Below are 19,052 nucleotides of genomic sequence, written 5' to 3' on the forward strand. Positions count from 1 at the left end.
TATATATGTTCGTATAGTTTAAAAATCAAGTAAAGTTTTGAATTTATTGTTTAAGAGCTTTTTTTTTTTTTTAATTTTAAAATTAAATTACGAATTCAAAATTTTATTTTAGAGGAATAATAACTTTAATTTCAATTTTGATATATATTTTTTTTAATTTATTATCGATATTTAATATTTCAAAATTCACAAAATATTTATTTCAAAATTGAATTTTTGTTGTCGTTTGATACTTCAAATACTCCTGTCCTACTAGTGAATTTTCTTGAAAAAAATTAATTTTTATCTATTAATTTATATGTTAGATTGTGACGTGAATTATTTAAATTTTACTAATTTCAATAAAAAAAAAATTAAAATTCACTTATTTCAATAATATAATTTTTTTAAATAGGTTATTTTTCATGATTCTAAACTTAATTATTTACATTAATATTCCAAAAATGGCCTTTTAATTTACTTTTATTTAACTAAAATTAAAAAAAAATCCAAACTATCATGCCATATTTTTTACATTTATTTTCTTATATTAACAAGATTTGGATTTATTCAAATTTTTATATCAATTATTTTTATCGATTTTTATCAAATAATTTCAAATTTATATATATTGAAATTTATGTTTCATTTCACGATTAATTAAAAAAAAAAAAAAACACCGCCATAAACGATTATTTAAAAAATTAAAAAATAATTAGGAGTCCTAAAATACGTTAAAAAATAAAAAATAAAATTTAGTGCAGAGTCATCGACAGAAGCCGACAAAAGAAAATTAGTCCAGTTGTCGTTTGCCAGCAACGATACAAATTGCCCAACGGAGGGGTTGTCTGCGGGCAGGGAAGGTGAGACAAGGAAGCAGACCAAAGAGCTTCACGTGGGTTTTATTCCCATGCGCTGCGCCCACAACCATTTCTGTCCCCACCAAACGGTCCTGTAGCACGTGCATCTCACGTGAGTTCCATATGCCTTAGTTCTGTGGGCCCACCCCCTCTTTTTTCCCTTTTTCTTTTCTTTTTTTTTTTTGCCTCATGGAAAAAAAAAAAAAAACAAAAATTATGGTCGAAAATGCTCCCTTTTTCTTTTTTTCTTTTTTAATTTTTTTAGATGAATTTTAATTAGCCTGCCTCCAAATTTGGAAAATTTCGGGATTCGTATTATTAATATTATTTATTTATTTATTTGGTAGATGCAGATTCTAGTAGTACACCAATAACATTTTGAGTCTAGAATGGTCTTAGATTCCACAAAGAATTTCATTTTTTGTTCTTCTTCAAGTGAAAGATTCAACCTTTATCCTATTTTCTTCCCACAAAAATCTAGTTTAAATTTGTAAAAAATAGCGGATATTGTCTGATTTGACCCGTCATATACTGTCGTTAACTTCACAATTTTTAAAACTGTTCACTCGAAACATGTTTTGTAACAGCCCAAGTCCATCGATAGCAGATATTGTCATCTCTAGACATTCCATCAAGATTTTGAAGGTTTACACACCTTGTAAACAATGATTCGTTCTCCTCCCTAATCAATGTGAGATCTCACAATATCTTCGCTAGCACACTGCATAGTGTCTGACTCTATACCATTTATAAAGATTAAGAAATTTAGGGCGTTACAGGTTTCCATGTCCTTATAAGGAGCGTTTCGTTGCCATCTCAAACCAATGTGGGATTTCGCAATCCATCCCTTTAGGGCCAAGTGTCCTCGCTGACACACCACCCTAATCTCGCTCTGATATCATTTATAACGATTCAAGCCCACTACTAATAGATATTGTATGTTTTAGACCCATTACGTATTATTCCTTTAGGGCCAAGTGTCCTCGCTGACACACCACCCTAATCTCGCTCTGATATCATTTATAACGACTCAAGCCCACTACTAATAGATCTTGTATGTTTTAGACCCATTACGTATTATTATCGTCAGCTTCATAATTTTGGCGGAAAATAAAATAGTAAGTATTTTAAAAAAAAAATGAATAATATGTGTAATGATGTGGAGGGGAGGACAAAGACAAGAGCATTAAATAATTTGCGTAATGGATCTTCCCAGGTGCTATGTCCACGTGAAGCTAAGTCGTCAGCCTAGGAAAAGTTTGGTGTGACAATTACACATCTGCCCCCACTCAGATTTATTGACTAATTTAGAACCCATTAATTAATTAATTAATTAATTATTGAGATGGTAAATACAATACAAGTGCCTTTCAATAATTTATTAGCCTTGGGTTGGGGTGGGGTTTTGTGGAACATAAAAAAGGGAACATTATTTCAACCCAACATTTAATGATTATAAAAAAAAAACCCAATATTATATCAATAAATTGTTTCTTTGTCTTCACTTTATTTATTATATAACATATATTTTTTTCTTTTTTATTCTGAGCTAGATTGAAATTGACATAAATAAATAATAGTCTATTTAAATGTAAGATTAATTTTAATATAATTTTTTTATTTAATTTGACTAATAATTCAAAAAATATATATTCATTATGGTATAATATGGGCTTAAACATTGGGCTTTTAAACTGGGCTCAAAGCCTCTATTTGGGCTTTTTAATTGGGCTTAAAGCCTTTATCGTGATTAATGGATAGCCCATGGATCCAGACCATCTTGAACCTTTCCTAACACGAGCTTGTGAGCTAACAACAACCTAACATGAGTATAATACAATATTTAATTTTATTAGTTTTTTTTTTTATTTAAAATTATAAATTGGAAATTTCTATCTCCATTCTCCACGAAAATTAAATGGAAACTAAAGAAGAACAATAAGATTTTAAATTTTAAATTTTATATCTAATATGTTTTTATTTTCAATTTAGTATTTAATAAATTTAAGTTGTGTTTAAAATTAAAATTTTAATTTATAATTAAAAGAACTTTTAGCACGAAGGTAACAATTTATCAACATTTTTTATCATTAAAAATTTATTAGACGTCAATTAAAAATTATTAAATTAATTTATTTTTTTTCAGTTTTATATTTAATAAATTAATGAAATTTAAATGTTTAATAAATTTATAAAATTAAAAAAGAAAAAAAAAACCTCTTTTAGAGACAAAATAACTCCATTAAAAGGTAAGAAGTAAATTTATAATGGTAAGAATTTTAGGAAGTAAGACAGTCGTTGAATCCAAAAACCCTCACTCACAGGTCCCAAAACCCTCACCTCCAGCAATCGTCTCCGCCACCGACGGCCATAATGTTGCACCTGTGGGCTTCCTGCTCCGTCCTGCAAGAGCCGTCGACTATCCTCTGTAAGTTTCTTGAATTTTGAAAAATTCTCTATCTCTCACTGTCTTACTTTGAAAATGATCATTTGGTTCTGGAAAATTATGTGTAAATCTTGTTCCTCGTCTTTTGCTGTGGTTTTGAGATTGGAGGTGGGTTAGATCAGATTTATCTTTGCTCTAATCTGAGTTTCGTTGATTTGAATTGATCCTCTATCCTTGTTGCGGGTTGTGCGAGTTGGCATTCTTCCTTTTCTGTCTCCATGTTTCGAGCTCGCCTTGTATGTATTAAGCCGCTTCACCCTTTGGTAATTAGGGTTTGATTTCATTATTTTTACATGTCCCTGCCGCATTGAAGCATTTCTACTCCTTGTTGCCTTGCTGTCGTCGCTCGCCGCGCGCCTGAATGATGTTAGAGCAGAGAGGAAGAGCGATGTTGATATTGCGGAGAAGAAGAAAGGGGGAAAGTTGAAGATTGATGAACTTGACCAATAAACCCGAACCAGAGTGAATCAAACTGCCTCAGTTTCTAACTAATGTTTGGATTGATCCCGCTTATCCATATGATCAAGCGGACGAGCATTTTTGATATTATAACAAAAAACTAAATTGAATCTGGATTGCAAAAAACTTCTATGTTTTCAACATGGATAAGAGTGTTAGACTTCTAGGAAACGTTGGTTTAGTTATGTTTTTATTTTCTGTCTGCAGATTTAGAAGGTTAGAAGATTGATGCAGCTTGTGTAGAGTAGTGAACTATAAGTCAAAGGCCATAACGACCACCGCCATGGCAAACAGACGGTGTGTACAAGTACTAACCCGTCATGCCTCGGCCATTTTTACTGGAAAGCCATATATCCACTCGCTGAAAATCACATCTTCCTTCCTCTACCAGAATTACCATACACGTGCTTCTACATCGACCTATCTTTTTACTAAAACTGATACTTTGTGTAAGTGCTGGTCACACTCCCAATATCTCTCATCTGATAGTCGTAATGGCAATGACGATGATGATACTGAAGAAGATGAAGATGAAGAAGCATATGATAGTAGTGAGGATGATGTTATTTCGGGGTTGAGTAGGGGTATGCAGAAGGAGTATACAAAGGAGGAGAAGGAGGCAGAAGCGGCTGATATTGGATATAAAGTAGTTGGGCCACTTGATCGATCTGACGGCGTTTTCAAGGGTTATGAGCCTGTTTTTGCTGTTGTTCAGGTTCAAACTTGTGGCATGGCTTCATGAGTTTTTTGAATTAATGGTTGGATACTTATCATTTATGCACTTTTTTCTTTTGGCTGTTTCTGTAGATTGGCTCACACCAATTCAAGGTTAGCAATGGAGACAGTATTTTTACTGAAAGATTAAAATTCTGTGATGTGAATGACAAGGTTCGTAACTCCTATTCCATTTTCCATTGTGGATGTTTAAGTTATCGTTATTTATTTTTCCTTTTTTTTTGTAAAACCTACAGCCTAGCCTTCGTCCATGTTCTACATGGTCTCCCGCTTGAATGAGCCCTCCATCTGTTTTGACACTGCCTCTTTAAATGGCTTTGAACACGGAAGCAATTTTTGGGACCTAGAATTAAAATGTTGTTTGATTTAAGACTGTACTCATATTTTTTATAGTCTGCTATTGTTTCCAGGTTGTAATTAACTAAGCTAAAGTTTGTGGTACTTCTATGATGTCTTGATGGTTACAAAGATTCGACTTAAACATTAATTTGATGGGCTGCAGAGCAGTTTTTGGGTGAATTAGTATAGAAGAGCCCTTTTTTGGGACAGTGTGTGAAAGTTTAGAAAGGCTTCTAAAAAGCAACTGTTTTACATACATGAAAAGTTGCACCTTTCAGGTTGTCATAGATGAGGCTAAATTAAGTAGTCATGTACTTTGTTTCATGAGAAGTATCGCTTCAAGCAAATTAAAGAACGAGGAAAATATGAAATTTATCTTTTGGTAGCTTATATTTAAGTTATTGTTACTCACTTGTGAGCACAAGAGGATCTTTTCTGCAATTTCTATTGCCCCATTTTCCTTGTCGGACTTGAATGCGCTTTTGTAGATTTTCTCATGTTTGTTGTTATATCTTGCCCAGTTTAGGATTCTGATTGTGTGTTGAATTTTTGAACCTTTTCTATACTTCATCTTGAGCAAGCTTTAATGATTTTTTTTTTTTTTTTTAATAAATGGATTTATCTTTTGCAGTTGACATTGAATAGGGTCCTCATGCTTGGCTCAAGTAGCCAAACGATTGTAGGCAGGCCAACAATCCCAAGTGCAGTTGTTCAAGCAGTTGTTGAGGAACATGTAAGAGTGACGGCCAAAATATTTGCTTTTTGTTGTTAATGCAATATATTATAAACAATTTCGCTGTTGTGTTCTTTATGATTTGAATTGTTATCTAGTGATTCTCGTGGACTATTGCAATGCATTTTTTAAGGACTAATTCTCTAGTTCTTTATGCGCTTTAGAAAATATACTTCTAGTCTTAGCCGCAATTGGGAACTTATACATTAAATGGATTTAGACAACGCAATTGTTAAAATAGGAAGATCCAATTTGTTAGTCAGGGGGAAAGATTTACATTCTAGTTTTATTATATCCATCAGGTTAGAAGAAAATAATAAAATCTGGAGACTTTACAATGTTCAGAAGAATTCAAAAGGCATTTTGTTCGAGCAATTATTGCTTAAAAAATTTGTGAATGACAGAGGGCTTTGGTATATGAATTAGCCGAGTTGGCAATAAGTGTAATATGTTGCAGTACTTTATTTTCTATGATCATAGCATATTATAACTGTGTTGCTCTGTGACTCTGGTTGGTCTGCTGAGTGTAAATTTTTCTTTCCTGGCTCTCTTTATTTGTTTCAAATTCCCAACGACATATTTCTTGAAAGTCCAATTCTCAAATTTGTGTTCCAATTCGTAAGATCTGAATGCTTTTTCCTCCTTTTCTGAAGGCATTAGATGCAAAAGTAATCATCTTCAAGAAAAAAAGGAGGAAGAATTACCGCCGAACCAAAGGGCACCGCCAGGTATATCCTATTCCTATCCAGACTTTTCAGAATGAAGTAAAAAGTTTATTATCCAAGTTTTCTGATGATCCTTTCTGGCAACATTTTATATCTTAGGAATTAACAAAGTTGAGGATCATCGACATCCAAGGTATTGACAAACCAGAAAACATTGGAAAGCCTTCAAAAACAGCTGATAAGAAGCAAGAAAAAGTTGCAGTAGCTGCTTAGAAGAAGGTTCCATGATTCTACCTAACTGGAACTGTTAAGTGGGTGTAGCTTTTTCTGATGTCATATGATATGCTATACTTGATTCTAATTCTTTGGAAGTGCGTCTTAGGCATGTTTTGTAGGAATGCCACTTCACTATGATTCCCATCCTTTTTGTTCCTTGACCTTTTCTATTTAAATAATTTAGATTTGATCATAAAAATTGTTGTCATCATCCATTTGTCAATACGTTGAAATTGCATCAAATAAGATTATTCCATAATTATGTATGGTTGATCTTGAGTTTCTTGTATTGAGATTTGGTATGTTCATAATTTTTTAGACCTTTCCTGGATCATACATTCAATGCATATGTTTGCTTTTATTTTCTGAATCTGCACAAGGATCTGGAACCTGAATAATTTCTTTTGTAATTTTATGGATTGAATAATTTACTAGTTTCATTGGATCTGGGCTTCCCCTCCCAAAACCAGATTATTTGTGTGGGTGAAGGTCATGTTTATACATTGTGGTGAACTATTCACATTTAGGATGATAATTAATGCCTTTTCTGTAGAATTATGCTGTAATTGCCATAATAGACGTTTAATATGGTAATTAGTGTTTTATCTACAGCTTGGTTTAAATTGATTGGTTGAAGTTGTGATATGATACTCTTGGAAATTTTGATAACAATCTTGCAAAATCTAAGTGAAAATTTAGGAATTGATTACCTTGATGATCAAGGTCAAGATTAAAAGAAAATTGTTTTGAAACCTCCATTTGTTACTTTACAAGATAGTTTGATCAAAGCTATTTGAATGACTGACTTATCATCTATTCTGAAGTCTTTGTGGTAGGATCAAGACATGCTTGATATTATCGTGTTGAGTTTAGTTTCGTGAAAGTAAACAAACTTTGTATGATCCAGGCCCACCCTTGTGAACAAATTACATAATTTATATGCTTCTTTTTATCTTTTAGCAGGAATTCTATTCTCTTTGCCATCAAAAGATGCCACACTGCGTCTAAACAACACTACCCCTAACTTTCTAGCATGAACTTTTATTTATATGTGAATAAAATTATAAAAAAGGAAGTATTTTCAAACATTTCTAATAATTACGTAGTTTCCTATCGCGTTAACCATGTTAATTTAAGCATAACTAAGTGGTTAAAATGTGTACTTCTAGTTAAGAGGTCAAGTCAGATATTTGAATTCTCTTATTCTATATATTTCATATATTGTTGAACTAAAATAGCATCTGTGAGTTAAAACTATTAAATAATATAAAATAAAATAACATCTGCAATGGTGAAATTGAGTTAAAACTATCAAATAATATAATTTTATATCTAAGTTTTATATACTTTGGTATTGTGTACACTTAATTGAATGCAACAATTTTATTTAGACTAATAAATATAAAGTTTTTAAATAAAATTTTAATTGTTTTTAATTAAAAAATAAAATATTTCTAATAATTTCGAAATTTTTTTAAATTGATGAGAAATATAGATAGAAAATGGGCAGTTTGAGATGCATACATACATACATACATATACATACATACATATATATGCATACATACATACATATATATACATACATATATATACATATATTATATATTATTTTTAGCTGGACGGGTCTGTCTTTCACTCCCGTGCTTCAAGAAAAAAGGAAGTTAAAAGGGAAAAAAAAACGAACTGGACAAGCTAATTCGAGTCACCCTCTTCGCAAATTGTAAGCTTTTGATTTCGCGGCTATTCTTTTTCCTTACTGAATTGGGATAAGGTTTTTTTTCTTTCTTTCTTTCTTTTAACCCATTCGATGGAAAGTTATCAGTATTTTCTATCTACCATTAATTTTGTAGAGATTTTTTGGTTGAAGCAATTTCGATTTTATATCTTCGGAGTTGCTGGGAGCTGGAGATTTTGATGTGTTTTGCAATACCTGAAGTTTTCCTCTCGTTCGTCGAGCAAATTTGAGTTCAATTTTTGGGATTTGATCTGATTGCTTGATCTGCAGCGTTGCCGGAAGTGTAATTGGAAGCGGAAGTTGCGATGGCAATTGATCAGGCTGAGCTTAGCACTGAGCAGGTTGGTGATCGGATCTCCTTATTGTTTTCTTTCTGCCTTCTTAGATTTGATTCTGAAGTGAGTTTAGATGGTAATTAGTAGCACTCTAAATTATTTGATTTCTTCGATGGGGCAAGGTGTAATTGATGGTCGATTCTTTTATACTGTTTGTTAGTTGGGTGGCGCGAGTGTAACTACGTCCATGGTGATTGAATGTTATGTTTTTGAGTAGTTTGGTCAATGATCCAACAATTTGTCATTACTCATTAGTTATGGGCTGTAAATCATCGCAAATTTCTTATAGGATCTAAGATTGCTGTTCATCTGAATATATTAATTGCATTCATTAGAAAATTGAACTCGATCAAGAAATTGAAATGAGGGAAAACGAGTTGTTTGTTCTGAGAGTTTCCTTTGTTTAATATTTTCAAGTCTGAATTCTACTAGTTACTTCAATTGGGTGATCCAATACATGATCTGGAGCGGGTATTAGGATAAAGTTACATAAAGAATCTGGGATTTTCTCCTGTGAATCATCATTATGATTGTTCTTTTGATAAACACCGGTTTCATAGTCAAAAAGAAAGAAATACTAGAAAAAACCACAAAATTTCCTGGCAAAAAGCGCTGTTGTTTCCATAAATTCCTGTTCTTGAATACTCTGAGGCCTCTGATGTTCCAGCTTATATTTGTCATAGAGGTCATAAGGAGCCCTTAGAGAAGCCTTTCTAAATAAGATTTTTCTTGTAACTGATACTTGATGCTAATTTTTCTAGTTTTCTCATTTGACGCCTCTTTTTGTTTGCTGTCTTTTTGGATCTGGAGATAGGGAAAAGAAATAAACCTGTTTCATCAAGAAGGTTTTCTTTTTAAGGTGATTCTTGGGGTCGGGGTCGGGGGTGAGGGAGGGATTCAAAAAAGGATTTGCTAGTAGTGGGAAGATCTTAGAAGTCTTTCTAGGCTGTCCTTTGAGTAGCGATTTGAGCAGTGATTCTAGCAGCAACAAAAAAAAGAAAAAAAAAAAAAAAACTCGAGTTCGTAGGTTCAATTTTCCTTTCCTTTTGTCTGATACTTCTAGGTATTGATTACTAGTCATCTGCTATGAACACGCTCAACTCGAAGGTAGTATGTCATTCCCCTTCTACAAACAGCGTTTCTAAGTTTTCTTCTGAAATGTTTCTGTCAGCTTGATTGATTTAATGCCACATCTGCTTCTCTGATGGACATCAAATAGTGTTATTCACATTGATTGTGAAATTTTTGTCTCTTATAACACGATTATGAAATGGCCTTATGATGCTACAATTATTGGATCTATCCCCTTTTGGCTGGACAACGACTCTTCCGAGGGATCCCACCACCATCCTCTCTTACACTTTGGTGGGCCATCCTCTCATAAAGGAAAAGAAAGTCGTATGGATGTTTAGTTTCCTTGACTCTATTGTTTTTTTTTTGTAACTCCCTTGGATTAGGGATCTCCCTTTTGTAATTTCATTCAATTAATGAAATTATTTCTTATTAGAAAAAATTACTGTTATTGGATGATTTAAACTCCCTTGATCTTTAACAACCTTTGAACCCATTGGCTTCATCTTCTCCAATTTTATGTTGGAAATTTGAGGCGCAAGTCATTTGTTCGGTTCTGAATGATTGTATAATTATTATTGTTCCAGAAGAATAGAAATTCTTTCCGAATATGATTTATGAGGTCAAATTATCATAGTAATTGGATTTTATCATTTCACCTCAGATGATTTTGTTCAACAACTACATCATTAACATTTTTTTTTCTAATTGTGAAAGGTTCTCACAAGGGACATTCCATGGGAGACATACATGACTACTAAACTTATCAATGGAACAAGCCTTCAGCTGTTAAGGCGTTACGATAACAGACCAGAGAGTTACAGGGCACAGTTGTTGGATGAAGTAATTTTCCCTCATACATGCCTGATCTATTTTCATAACATGATTCATCAAGTTATCGTTGCGTTTTTTGTGTTTGTTTATTGTGATTGAAATTTTGTTTGCCACCCTTATGTGTGAAAAATGGCAAATTAGGAATGATTTTCTTTACATTATCTCGTTATACTAAGTGCCGTTGGATTTTGCAGGATGGTCCAGCTTATGTTCGTGTATTTGTTAGCATTTTACGAGATATATTTAAGGAAGAAACAGTGGAATATGTTTTAGCATTAATCGATGAAATGCTTACAGGTAACTCAATGACTTTTATATCAAAAGTACTTTACGATTATGTTTCGGATAATCATCAGAAGTTTAAATGATTCAAAATTATACTTTCTATTAAATCATCAAATTCATAACAAAATTAGTACCAAGAAATCTTCTAAAGCTGTTTTGAATAAAATATAAATATGTATCCATGGCTTGGCCACTGCATTTACAAAATGTTCATTTAGAAGGGAATATTGGAAGAGATGTCAAATATTTAGGCTTTCTAATTACGAAATAAAATTTAGAAAATGTGCTATAGGACTAAGATTGTGGATCTCTATCAATCAGATCAAATTTGATATTGCTTTAATATTTAATGGTAACATGAAACTTTGTTATATATTTTGATAAATCAGATCAAATTCGATACTGTTTTAATATTTAATGATTATCTGATATATGGTAAATGCTTTGGCAGCAAACCCAAAGAGAGCAAGATTGTTCCATGATGATTCTCTTGCTAATGAAGATACTTATGAACCTTTCCTAAGGTATGTATGAGGTTCAAGCATGGCTTTATGCACAATATTTTACATTAACCGCACATTTCATTGGCATGAACGTTGGACTCGGTAATTTCGACAGATCATTTGTTTTGTGCTCTTTTTGCTGTGTTATTACATTCTTTGCTTACAAGTTACATTGTTGCTCGACCAAGTTTCGTTTCATTCTTCCACTGTATAGCGTAATATAACTTCATGGCCCCAAATGGTTGAACCTCAACCAAGCTTTACAACCTACATGTATAACATAATTTACATCCAGTTACGCAAAATTTTTGTACACTTTTTTCCGAATCTTTATAACCTTCCCCAGAAAAAACGTCTCCGATTTCTGCTTTCATTTTTTGGTTTCGGGAGTTTAGCTTCACATAATTTATATTTCTTGTGTATTTCAGATTGCTTTGGAAGGGCAATTGGTTCATACAGGAGAAGAGCTGTAATATACTTGCTCTGATAGTGAGGTACACTTTTGGAAATATTTTCCACCATATATTATTTAGGAAACTGTTGTGCGTGCGGGCGGGTATATGCGTGTATGTATGATTTATATAAACCTTATGGCATGATTTAATTTCTTTCTTATAACATTAGTGCTAGAAAAAAAACACATGATGGCAGTTATGCAAATGGTGATGCCTCAAACTCCAAGAGGAAAATTACTACCATTGATGATGTTTTGGATGGACTGGTGAAATGGCTTTGTGCACAGGTATGCTGCTTATGTTCAATACCTTTACCATTCCTTCGATGTCGAGAGCCTGTAATGTAAGGAAAGACTGAGACTTTTTCTTTTTGATATGAAAAACAATTTTTATTTTCGAACTGATCGTTTGTCACGGCCCGATATTTTACTATGAGCTGTGACTCAAAAGATAATGTGTATGCAAAGAAAAAGTTGAGAAGGTGTAAAGGCAAAATCATTTATTCCTAAAACCGAAAGTTTCAATACAAAGATTCAACAAATGAAAGTTTCAAAAAACAAAAATGTGAAAAATCTAAATGCAAAAGAAAAGACTGGACTGACGCCCCGAGACATGCATTCCTCCATGACAATTCGCCCCTCTGATCACGCCCTACCTCGACCCAACACCTCACGTACCTGAAAAAAAAAAAGAGATAGCAGGAATGAGTATAAAATTATACCTAGTAGGCCACCTATTTGTAGGCTCTCATCGCATCCTAAGCTTAATAGTTAACACGGGTTTCTCGTTGGCTCGAGGACGTCTAGTTCTAATCTTAGCCCCTTAGGGGTTTCCCCTTGGGACTTCTATTGCTCTTCGTCCTCTCGTTTGGTACCTAGGGGTTCCTTATGCTAAGTTGGACTGACCGATGTCTCTTTACGAGGCACTACCTCTATATGGCTAATTGAGACCACATGGTATCTTGCCTAGGGGTGTGTTGAATACCTCCTAATACCTCTATATGGCTAATTGCGACCCAACCCATTCCATGCAGCTAATGGGCTATACTACGTGGGGACACATTTCCCATGCGAAACGGCTAGGAGCAGTAATAACTGATCAGGACCTCTGGTCCTCCCACGAAACTATAGACACCATTCAGACAACTAGTAGCCTATGAACATCCCTAAGGCACTACGTTTACCGTGGTGATCTGCTAAACTCCTAGGGGAGGGGTCAATCTAGGCTCAGTGGCTGGCCACTCTAATCTTGGATCCCTAGGCTTATTCCTAAAATGTTTCCTAAATATTACATCGTCTCCTAAACATTTCCAAAATGAAGCAAGTATCAAGAATCACATACATTATACAGTTTATGCAAAGATAGGAAATTATGCTCAACGGGTTGATAACATCCATCAACACCCGGAACGCAGAGTTCACAATTTTCCCATCCTCCTCTCAGCATGCATAAACAATTACACACAAAGCGGAAGCATAAAACATGTTTAACTTGTCATAGATCATGTACTTTGCAACTTAAACTAATCACATAGAAAATCTAATCAACTAAGGAAACTAATCTAGCATGCATGCATACTAAGGCAATTCCTACAAGTATTTCTTCCTAAGTTCTGTGTGGTGACCATTGTGATGTCTCACATTGGTTGGGGAGGAGAACAAAACACCATTTATAAGGGTGTGAAAACCTTCCCCTAGCAGACGCATTTTAAAGCCTTGAGGGGAAGCCCGAAAGGGAAAGCCCAAAGATGACAATATCTGCTAGCGGTGGATCTGGGTCGTTACAGTGCTACTTCAAAATTTTCGAAAAAAACTAAGATCCTATCACCAACAAACAAAAAAACAAACTTTAAAAACCAACCACAAGGCATCCGGATGCAACAAAGATTTCTCAATATATTTGTGAGAACCCACCTCGGTTGGGGAGGAGAATGAAACATTCTTTATAAGGGTGTGGAAATCTCTCCCTAGAAGACGCGTTTTAAAAACCTTGAAGGGAAGCCTAAAAGGAAAAACCAAAGAGGACAATATCTGCTAGCGGTGGACTTAGGCCGTTACAAATATGTTGATGTATTCCAAGTATGATCATCTCAGCTTATTCTGGAAATGATGTTGTCGATATTGTTTGGTGGTTTTTACCTTGGAAGATCTCAAAAAAATTTGCCGTGTTAACACTAGTGATTAATTGGTATGAACGCGAGATTTAGTCAGCAAAATCCATAAAAGAAATATGTTATGTAAACATAAATATAAACCAACATATTGTACGTGCTTCTTTCGTTTGAACTTTGAAACGTAATGAATAAGACCAGCTGCTGGTCATCCACATCCGCTCTAGTTTCATTGATGCTGACATAGTGGTCTTAAAATGTTGTATAGCTGAAGAATCCTTCACATCCCAGTCGTGCTGTACAGACTTCTATCAATTGCCTTGCAACTTTGCTGAAGGAACCAAAAGTCAAATCCTCCTTTGTCCAAGCAGATGGAGTGAAGCTACTCATCCCTTTGATTTCTCCTGCGTCGACTCAACAATCTATTCAGGTAATCATCGTCGTTCACTTCTTGACAATGGCACTCATCTTCATATTTCTTATCATATTTATCACGTAACGCTGGGTTCGCATTTTTTAAGCTGTCTCCCGTGTTCAATTACTCCATTTAATTTGAAATCTGCTATTATTAAGCTTTTAACATTGAAACTAATTGTTCTTTTTCTGACAGATTCTATATAAAACATGTTTTTGTGTTTGGCTCTTATCATATTATGAGCCGGCTATTGAATTCTTGGCCACTTCCAGAACCCTTCCAAGACTTATCGATGTCGTCAAGAGTTCCACAAAAGAGAAGGTGAAGCCATCGTTTGGTACATGTGTCAATCTAATTAAGCTACACGTCGCCCTGTTCTTTATATTTTAGTTTTCTATAAATGACTTGTATTCATTCTGCCCTGTACATTCTTTGCAGTGTTACACCCTGCATTTATGCTTTCATATCTTCGAGTAGATTAGCGACGTACACTATGTTAACTAGTTTACCATGTTCAACTTCTAACATCAATGTTTACATAATTTGTTTTTGATATTTCTACTAGGTTGTCCGAGTCGTTATTTTGACCTTAAAGAACTTACTTCACAAGGGGACATTTGGAGCTCAAATGGTGGGTCTCGGACTACCACAAGTTGTTCAAAGTTTGAAATCCCAAGCATGGAGTGATGAGGTATGAAAAGTTGAAGATTTTTCATTTTCTTTATAATAGCCAATGCACCAACACCATTGATTGACATCAAAGAAACCGTTCTTGATCTGTTTGCTTTTCTATTGTTGATTTCAGTATCACTTGTGTTTTTGATGGCTGAAGTATATCCTTTAGCTCTATTGAAGATTTCTGTGAGATCCTACATCGGTTGGGGTGGAGAACGAAATACCCTTTATAAGGGTGTGGAAACCTCTCCCTAGCATACGCGTTTTAAAAACCTTGAGGGAAAGCCCAAAGAGGACAATATCTGCTAGCGGTGAGCCTAGGCCATTGCAATTTCACCTCTTCTGCTTCCATTTCCCCCTTTCTGTATCAAATATAGGTTCACTTTCTTCTACCCCTTGTACATTCTTCTGAGCGTGTAATGGATGACATAACTCATTGTTCCTGATATTTTCGGTTCATATTTTCCCGACCGTTAGATCTTGTTTACTGAACTTTTGTTCTATGACCTCAACACTTTTCTAGATAAGGCTTCCTTGTCATGTCCTCTATTTTGATCTTTCTAAAAAGAGGGTATTGGAGGGACTGAAGATAGGTTTGTGATTGAACTTTACTGGGTTTTTAGAGAGAACATTTTACCTTTCCGTAGTCTCTTTCATTGTCACGGACCCCGCTTCCCCACTTCCCCTATTGTAAAATAAAAAAATTTGCAAAAAATAGCTTCAAAACAGTTTCTTACCGATAAACGGTTCACGGTTCACTGCCGATTCTTGCTCAAGTAGGAAAATCTATTAGCCTCCTCTCTCTCTTTTTCCTTCTTTATAGTGTATTTACAAATGTGATTGCCAATATGCAATAGGACCTTTTGGATGCTTTGAATCAACTAGAAGAAGGGCTGAAAGATAACATCAAGAAACTAAGTTCTTTTGACAAGTATAAGCAAGAAGTCCTTCTAGGCCATCTTGACTGGTCTCCTATGCACAAAGATGTAAATTTCTGGCGCGAAAATATCACAAGCTTCGAAGAGAACAACTTCAAGGTTTTTTCCCCAGCTATGCTTATTATCTTGCTAACCTTCATAGATCCGTACAATATATGACAGATATCGAGTCGCGAAAGTGAAAGTAATACGTAAATTTTGTTTGTGATGCAGCTATTGAGGGTCCTTATCACCATTCTGGATTCGTCGAGTGATCCAAGGGCTCTAGCAGTTGCTTGTTTTGATCTTTCCCAGTTCATTCAGCACCATCCGGCTGGGAGAGTTATAGTGACAGACTTGAAGGCGAAGGAAAGAGTGATGAAACTGATGAATCATGAGAATGCTGAAGTTACCAAATATTCCCTCCTCTGTATTCAAAGGCTGTTCCTAGGTGCCAAGTATGCCAGCTTTCTGCAGGCTTAAGTCGGTTTTCGGGTAAGAGACGCTTATGTAAGTTGTAATAAACCCGCCCCATCCCGGGCGCTGGAGCTTTCTCTAGAGGGGTTATTATGTTTATTAAGTGATTATGTTTTTAATTTTTTGGTGATTATTCAATGAGAGATTTTGTTCAGTTCTTGCATTCCCAGATTGTTCATGATCAAAATGAATAAAGTCGCCACATTTTCATTCATTGTGTTTTTATTCATTGAGTTGGAAGAGACCTCAATGAGATATATGAGCCTCTTAAATAATTTTTTTTTTTCTTTGTGACGATGTGTATTAAGAATTACGAGTATGCATGGATTAGGTTGGAAAAATCTTTCGAACCAACTCGATGGTGACTCGAGTAACCTGAATGAAGTTCGAAACTCAATTCAACCCTCTATTTTCGGTTTGGATTGGTTTCAATGTTTTTTTTTTTAATTATTTAAAAAAATCATATTTATCCATACATTAATAATTAAAATATTATAAAATTTAAATATTTAACCCTTACAAGTTGGTTGTAACTATTTTTTAGTCAGTTGAATGTAACTTAAAAAATGTCTGTCAACTTTTGCATCCATTAACATCTTCTCGTTCATATATGTTATTTGACTCTCCCTTCAAACACTCTATCTCGAATCTTCAAGAAATAAAAGCAAAAAAAAAGAAATTCTCGATCAAAGTTGATTGATGGTCTAACAAATAAATGAATCAAAATTGAAGGCTAAAATAGTCATATTAGCATTAAAATGAGCATTAAATATACATCAAATTATTTTTATATTTAAAAAAAAAAAAAAAAAAAAAAAAGACAAATTAGAATGTGGAAAGGGATTTGCTTTTGGAGAAAATTACACCAAACAAACAAACCCAAAAAAGGAATTTGAAGTCAAGAAATGGGAAAAACAAACTTGCCGTTTCGTCTGCTTTCGTTGAACATCTCCCACTTTTCCAATTTTACCCTTTCCAATATAATTTTACTTTTTTATTATTTTTCACCTCAATATTATTATAAAATAATCTCAATGATTCAGTAATAAAAAAAAATTAGTATTCTATTATTATTAATTGTCACGTCAATAATATGATCTATTAACATTAAAAATTAATTATAAAAAGAATTTCAATTAAAAGAGAACATTTGTATTCAAAATCATACGATTTATTATTTTATTTTTCTTATTCCATCTACTCTCCACGTGGCTAATTCCGCACGCCACGTTTCGCCATCGCATTGGACGCCCGTCCACGCCCCTTCAGGCCCACTCTATAAATAAGCCCCGCGCTAGACGCTATTATTACATCAATTCCGAACTCTCGACCTAAGTTCTCTCTCTTTTATTCTTCGACTTTCAGTTTCCATGGCGATCTCCGGCACTTCCAAGGTCTTCTACGTGGTTGTCTTCGCCATTGTGGCGGTCGTCTCGGCCGTCGCTTCCGCTCAGGAATCTCCAGTGCCGACTCCCGCTCCCGCTCCCGCTCCGGTTCTCGACCGAGGAGCGGCGGCTCTGCCTGCGGCCGCCTCCATGACTCTTCTCTTTGCTTCCTTCTTCCTCTCGCTTCCTGCACTTTTGAAGCTCTGAAATAAATCGATCGCAGATCGTTCATTCTATTACAATACTATGATCTTATATTTAGATGTATTGGCGTTGATTAGACTGATGATTGTTGATATTCGTACGAAATTTATTTGATCAAAAAATAAACGGAGATCTCTGGAATCTCCTTAGGTTGATTTGTTCATTGTTGTTCGTTAGTGTCTATTAGTATAATTTTTCGGTGTGATTTCTTATAAAAATAATAATATTCTCTCTCTTTTTGTTTCCGTTATGCTCTTTCTTTGTATATTACAATAAAATCAACAAAAATTAAAATAAATTTGGACTTTAAGCAACATGTTGAATAATTTAACGAGAGAAAATTGGACTCTGTTCGTTGTCTTTCAATTTTCCTTTGAACAAGCAATAGACTCAAGTCGGGAATTTATTTATTTATTTAATTAAATTATATATTTAATCCTCATTACGGATTTTGTTTTAATCTGGTTTTTGAATAGTCAATCAAACATTGATTACGTAGAGACATCAGAAGTTGGATGATCAATTATTAATTAATGAGATAATATTGTCTATTAGTTTATCCTACTTTGATTAAAAGATTACTTAATAAAATTAAAGATTTCAAAATTGAAGCGGAGTAATTAAATCTGAAAAGTGTTTGTATGACTTGAAAACTCGACCAACCTTATTAATCCAACCGAAAGCATAAAAGTTAGGTTTGGTTGAATTTTGACGAACTTGAAAATTCAGTTAATTCGCACCTTGACAATTTATTTTATCAGGTCAACTCAACCAACTTAAAAATAAAGTTACGAGTCAGCCGTATTCCACTCTATGAGGATTAAAAATATTTGATGATGATAATCATGGTTGTCTATCATTGCGATTTGCAAACATTTAAGTTTTATAAGATTTTAATTATTAATTTAACACCGTAAAAAATAATACTTTTAAAAATAATTAATAAAAATAATCTGACATCAAAAATAGAGAGAAGAAATTAGATTGTAAATTCTATTTAGAGAGCTCGTCCCCATTAACTAAATTAACTCAACATTTCTATTAAAAAACAAAATTTTACCTCTAAATTCACAAAAAAAAAAAAAAAAAAAAAAAAAAAAAAAAAAAAAAAAAAAAAAAAAAAAAAAAAAAAAAAAAAAAAAAAAAAAAAATCAAA

At 33.9% G+C, this 19,052-nt stretch overlaps 2 protein-coding genes across 8 annotated transcripts; both read left to right on the forward strand.

Annotated features, from left to right (window-relative positions):
• Window positions 1–3,109: 3,109 nt before the first annotated feature.
• Window positions 3,110–6,748, forward strand: LOC111496817 (50S ribosomal protein L21, mitochondrial-like). 4 transcript variants are annotated; one of them, XM_023147339.1, is made up of 7 exons: window positions 3,110–3,267; window positions 3,599–3,778; window positions 3,952–4,459; window positions 4,552–4,632; window positions 5,450–5,551; window positions 6,205–6,279; window positions 6,376–6,748. In XM_023147339.1, the coding sequence occupies exons 3-7, from the start codon at window positions 4,028–4,030 to the stop codon at window positions 6,487–6,489; spliced, it is 804 nt and encodes a 267-aa protein (XP_023003107.1). In that variant the 5' UTR covers window positions 3,110–3,267; window positions 3,599–3,778; window positions 3,952–4,027; the 3' UTR covers window positions 6,490–6,748. The 4 variants fall into 4 exon arrangements, with proteins under 4 accessions (XP_023003107.1, XP_023003108.1, XP_023003105.1 ...); XM_023147340.1 differs by having other exon boundaries at window positions 3,599–3,747; XM_023147337.1 differs by having other exon boundaries at window positions 3,599–4,459.
• LOC111496815 (V-type proton ATPase subunit H-like) lies at window positions 3,693–16,521 on the forward strand. 4 transcript variants are annotated; one of them, XM_023147334.1, is made up of 13 exons: window positions 3,693–3,707; window positions 8,164–8,215; window positions 8,501–8,571; window positions 10,354–10,479; window positions 10,665–10,767; window positions 11,207–11,279; window positions 11,687–11,752; window positions 11,883–12,000; window positions 14,092–14,253; window positions 14,434–14,559; window positions 14,804–14,929; window positions 15,771–15,950; window positions 16,065–16,521. In XM_023147334.1, exons 3-13 carry the CDS (start codon window positions 8,536–8,538, stop codon window positions 16,311–16,313), a joined length of 1,365 nt encoding a protein of 454 aa, XP_023003102.1. In that variant the 5' UTR covers window positions 3,693–3,707; window positions 8,164–8,215; window positions 8,501–8,535; the 3' UTR covers window positions 16,314–16,521. The 4 variants fall into 4 exon arrangements, with proteins under 4 accessions (XP_023003102.1, XP_023003101.1, XP_023003104.1 ...); XM_023147333.1 differs by lacking the exon at window positions 3,693–3,707 and having other exon boundaries at window positions 8,114–8,215; XM_023147336.1 differs by lacking the exon at window positions 3,693–3,707 and having other exon boundaries at window positions 8,197–8,266.
• Window positions 16,522–19,052: the final 2,531 nt, after the last annotated feature.

This window comes from Cucurbita maxima, unplaced genomic scaffold (genome assembly GCF_002738345.1).
Source record: "Cucurbita maxima cultivar Rimu unplaced genomic scaffold, Cmax_1.0 Cma_Scf00023, whole genome shotgun sequence".
Classification (NCBI taxonomy): Eukaryota; Viridiplantae; Streptophyta; class Magnoliopsida; order Cucurbitales; family Cucurbitaceae; genus Cucurbita; species Cucurbita maxima.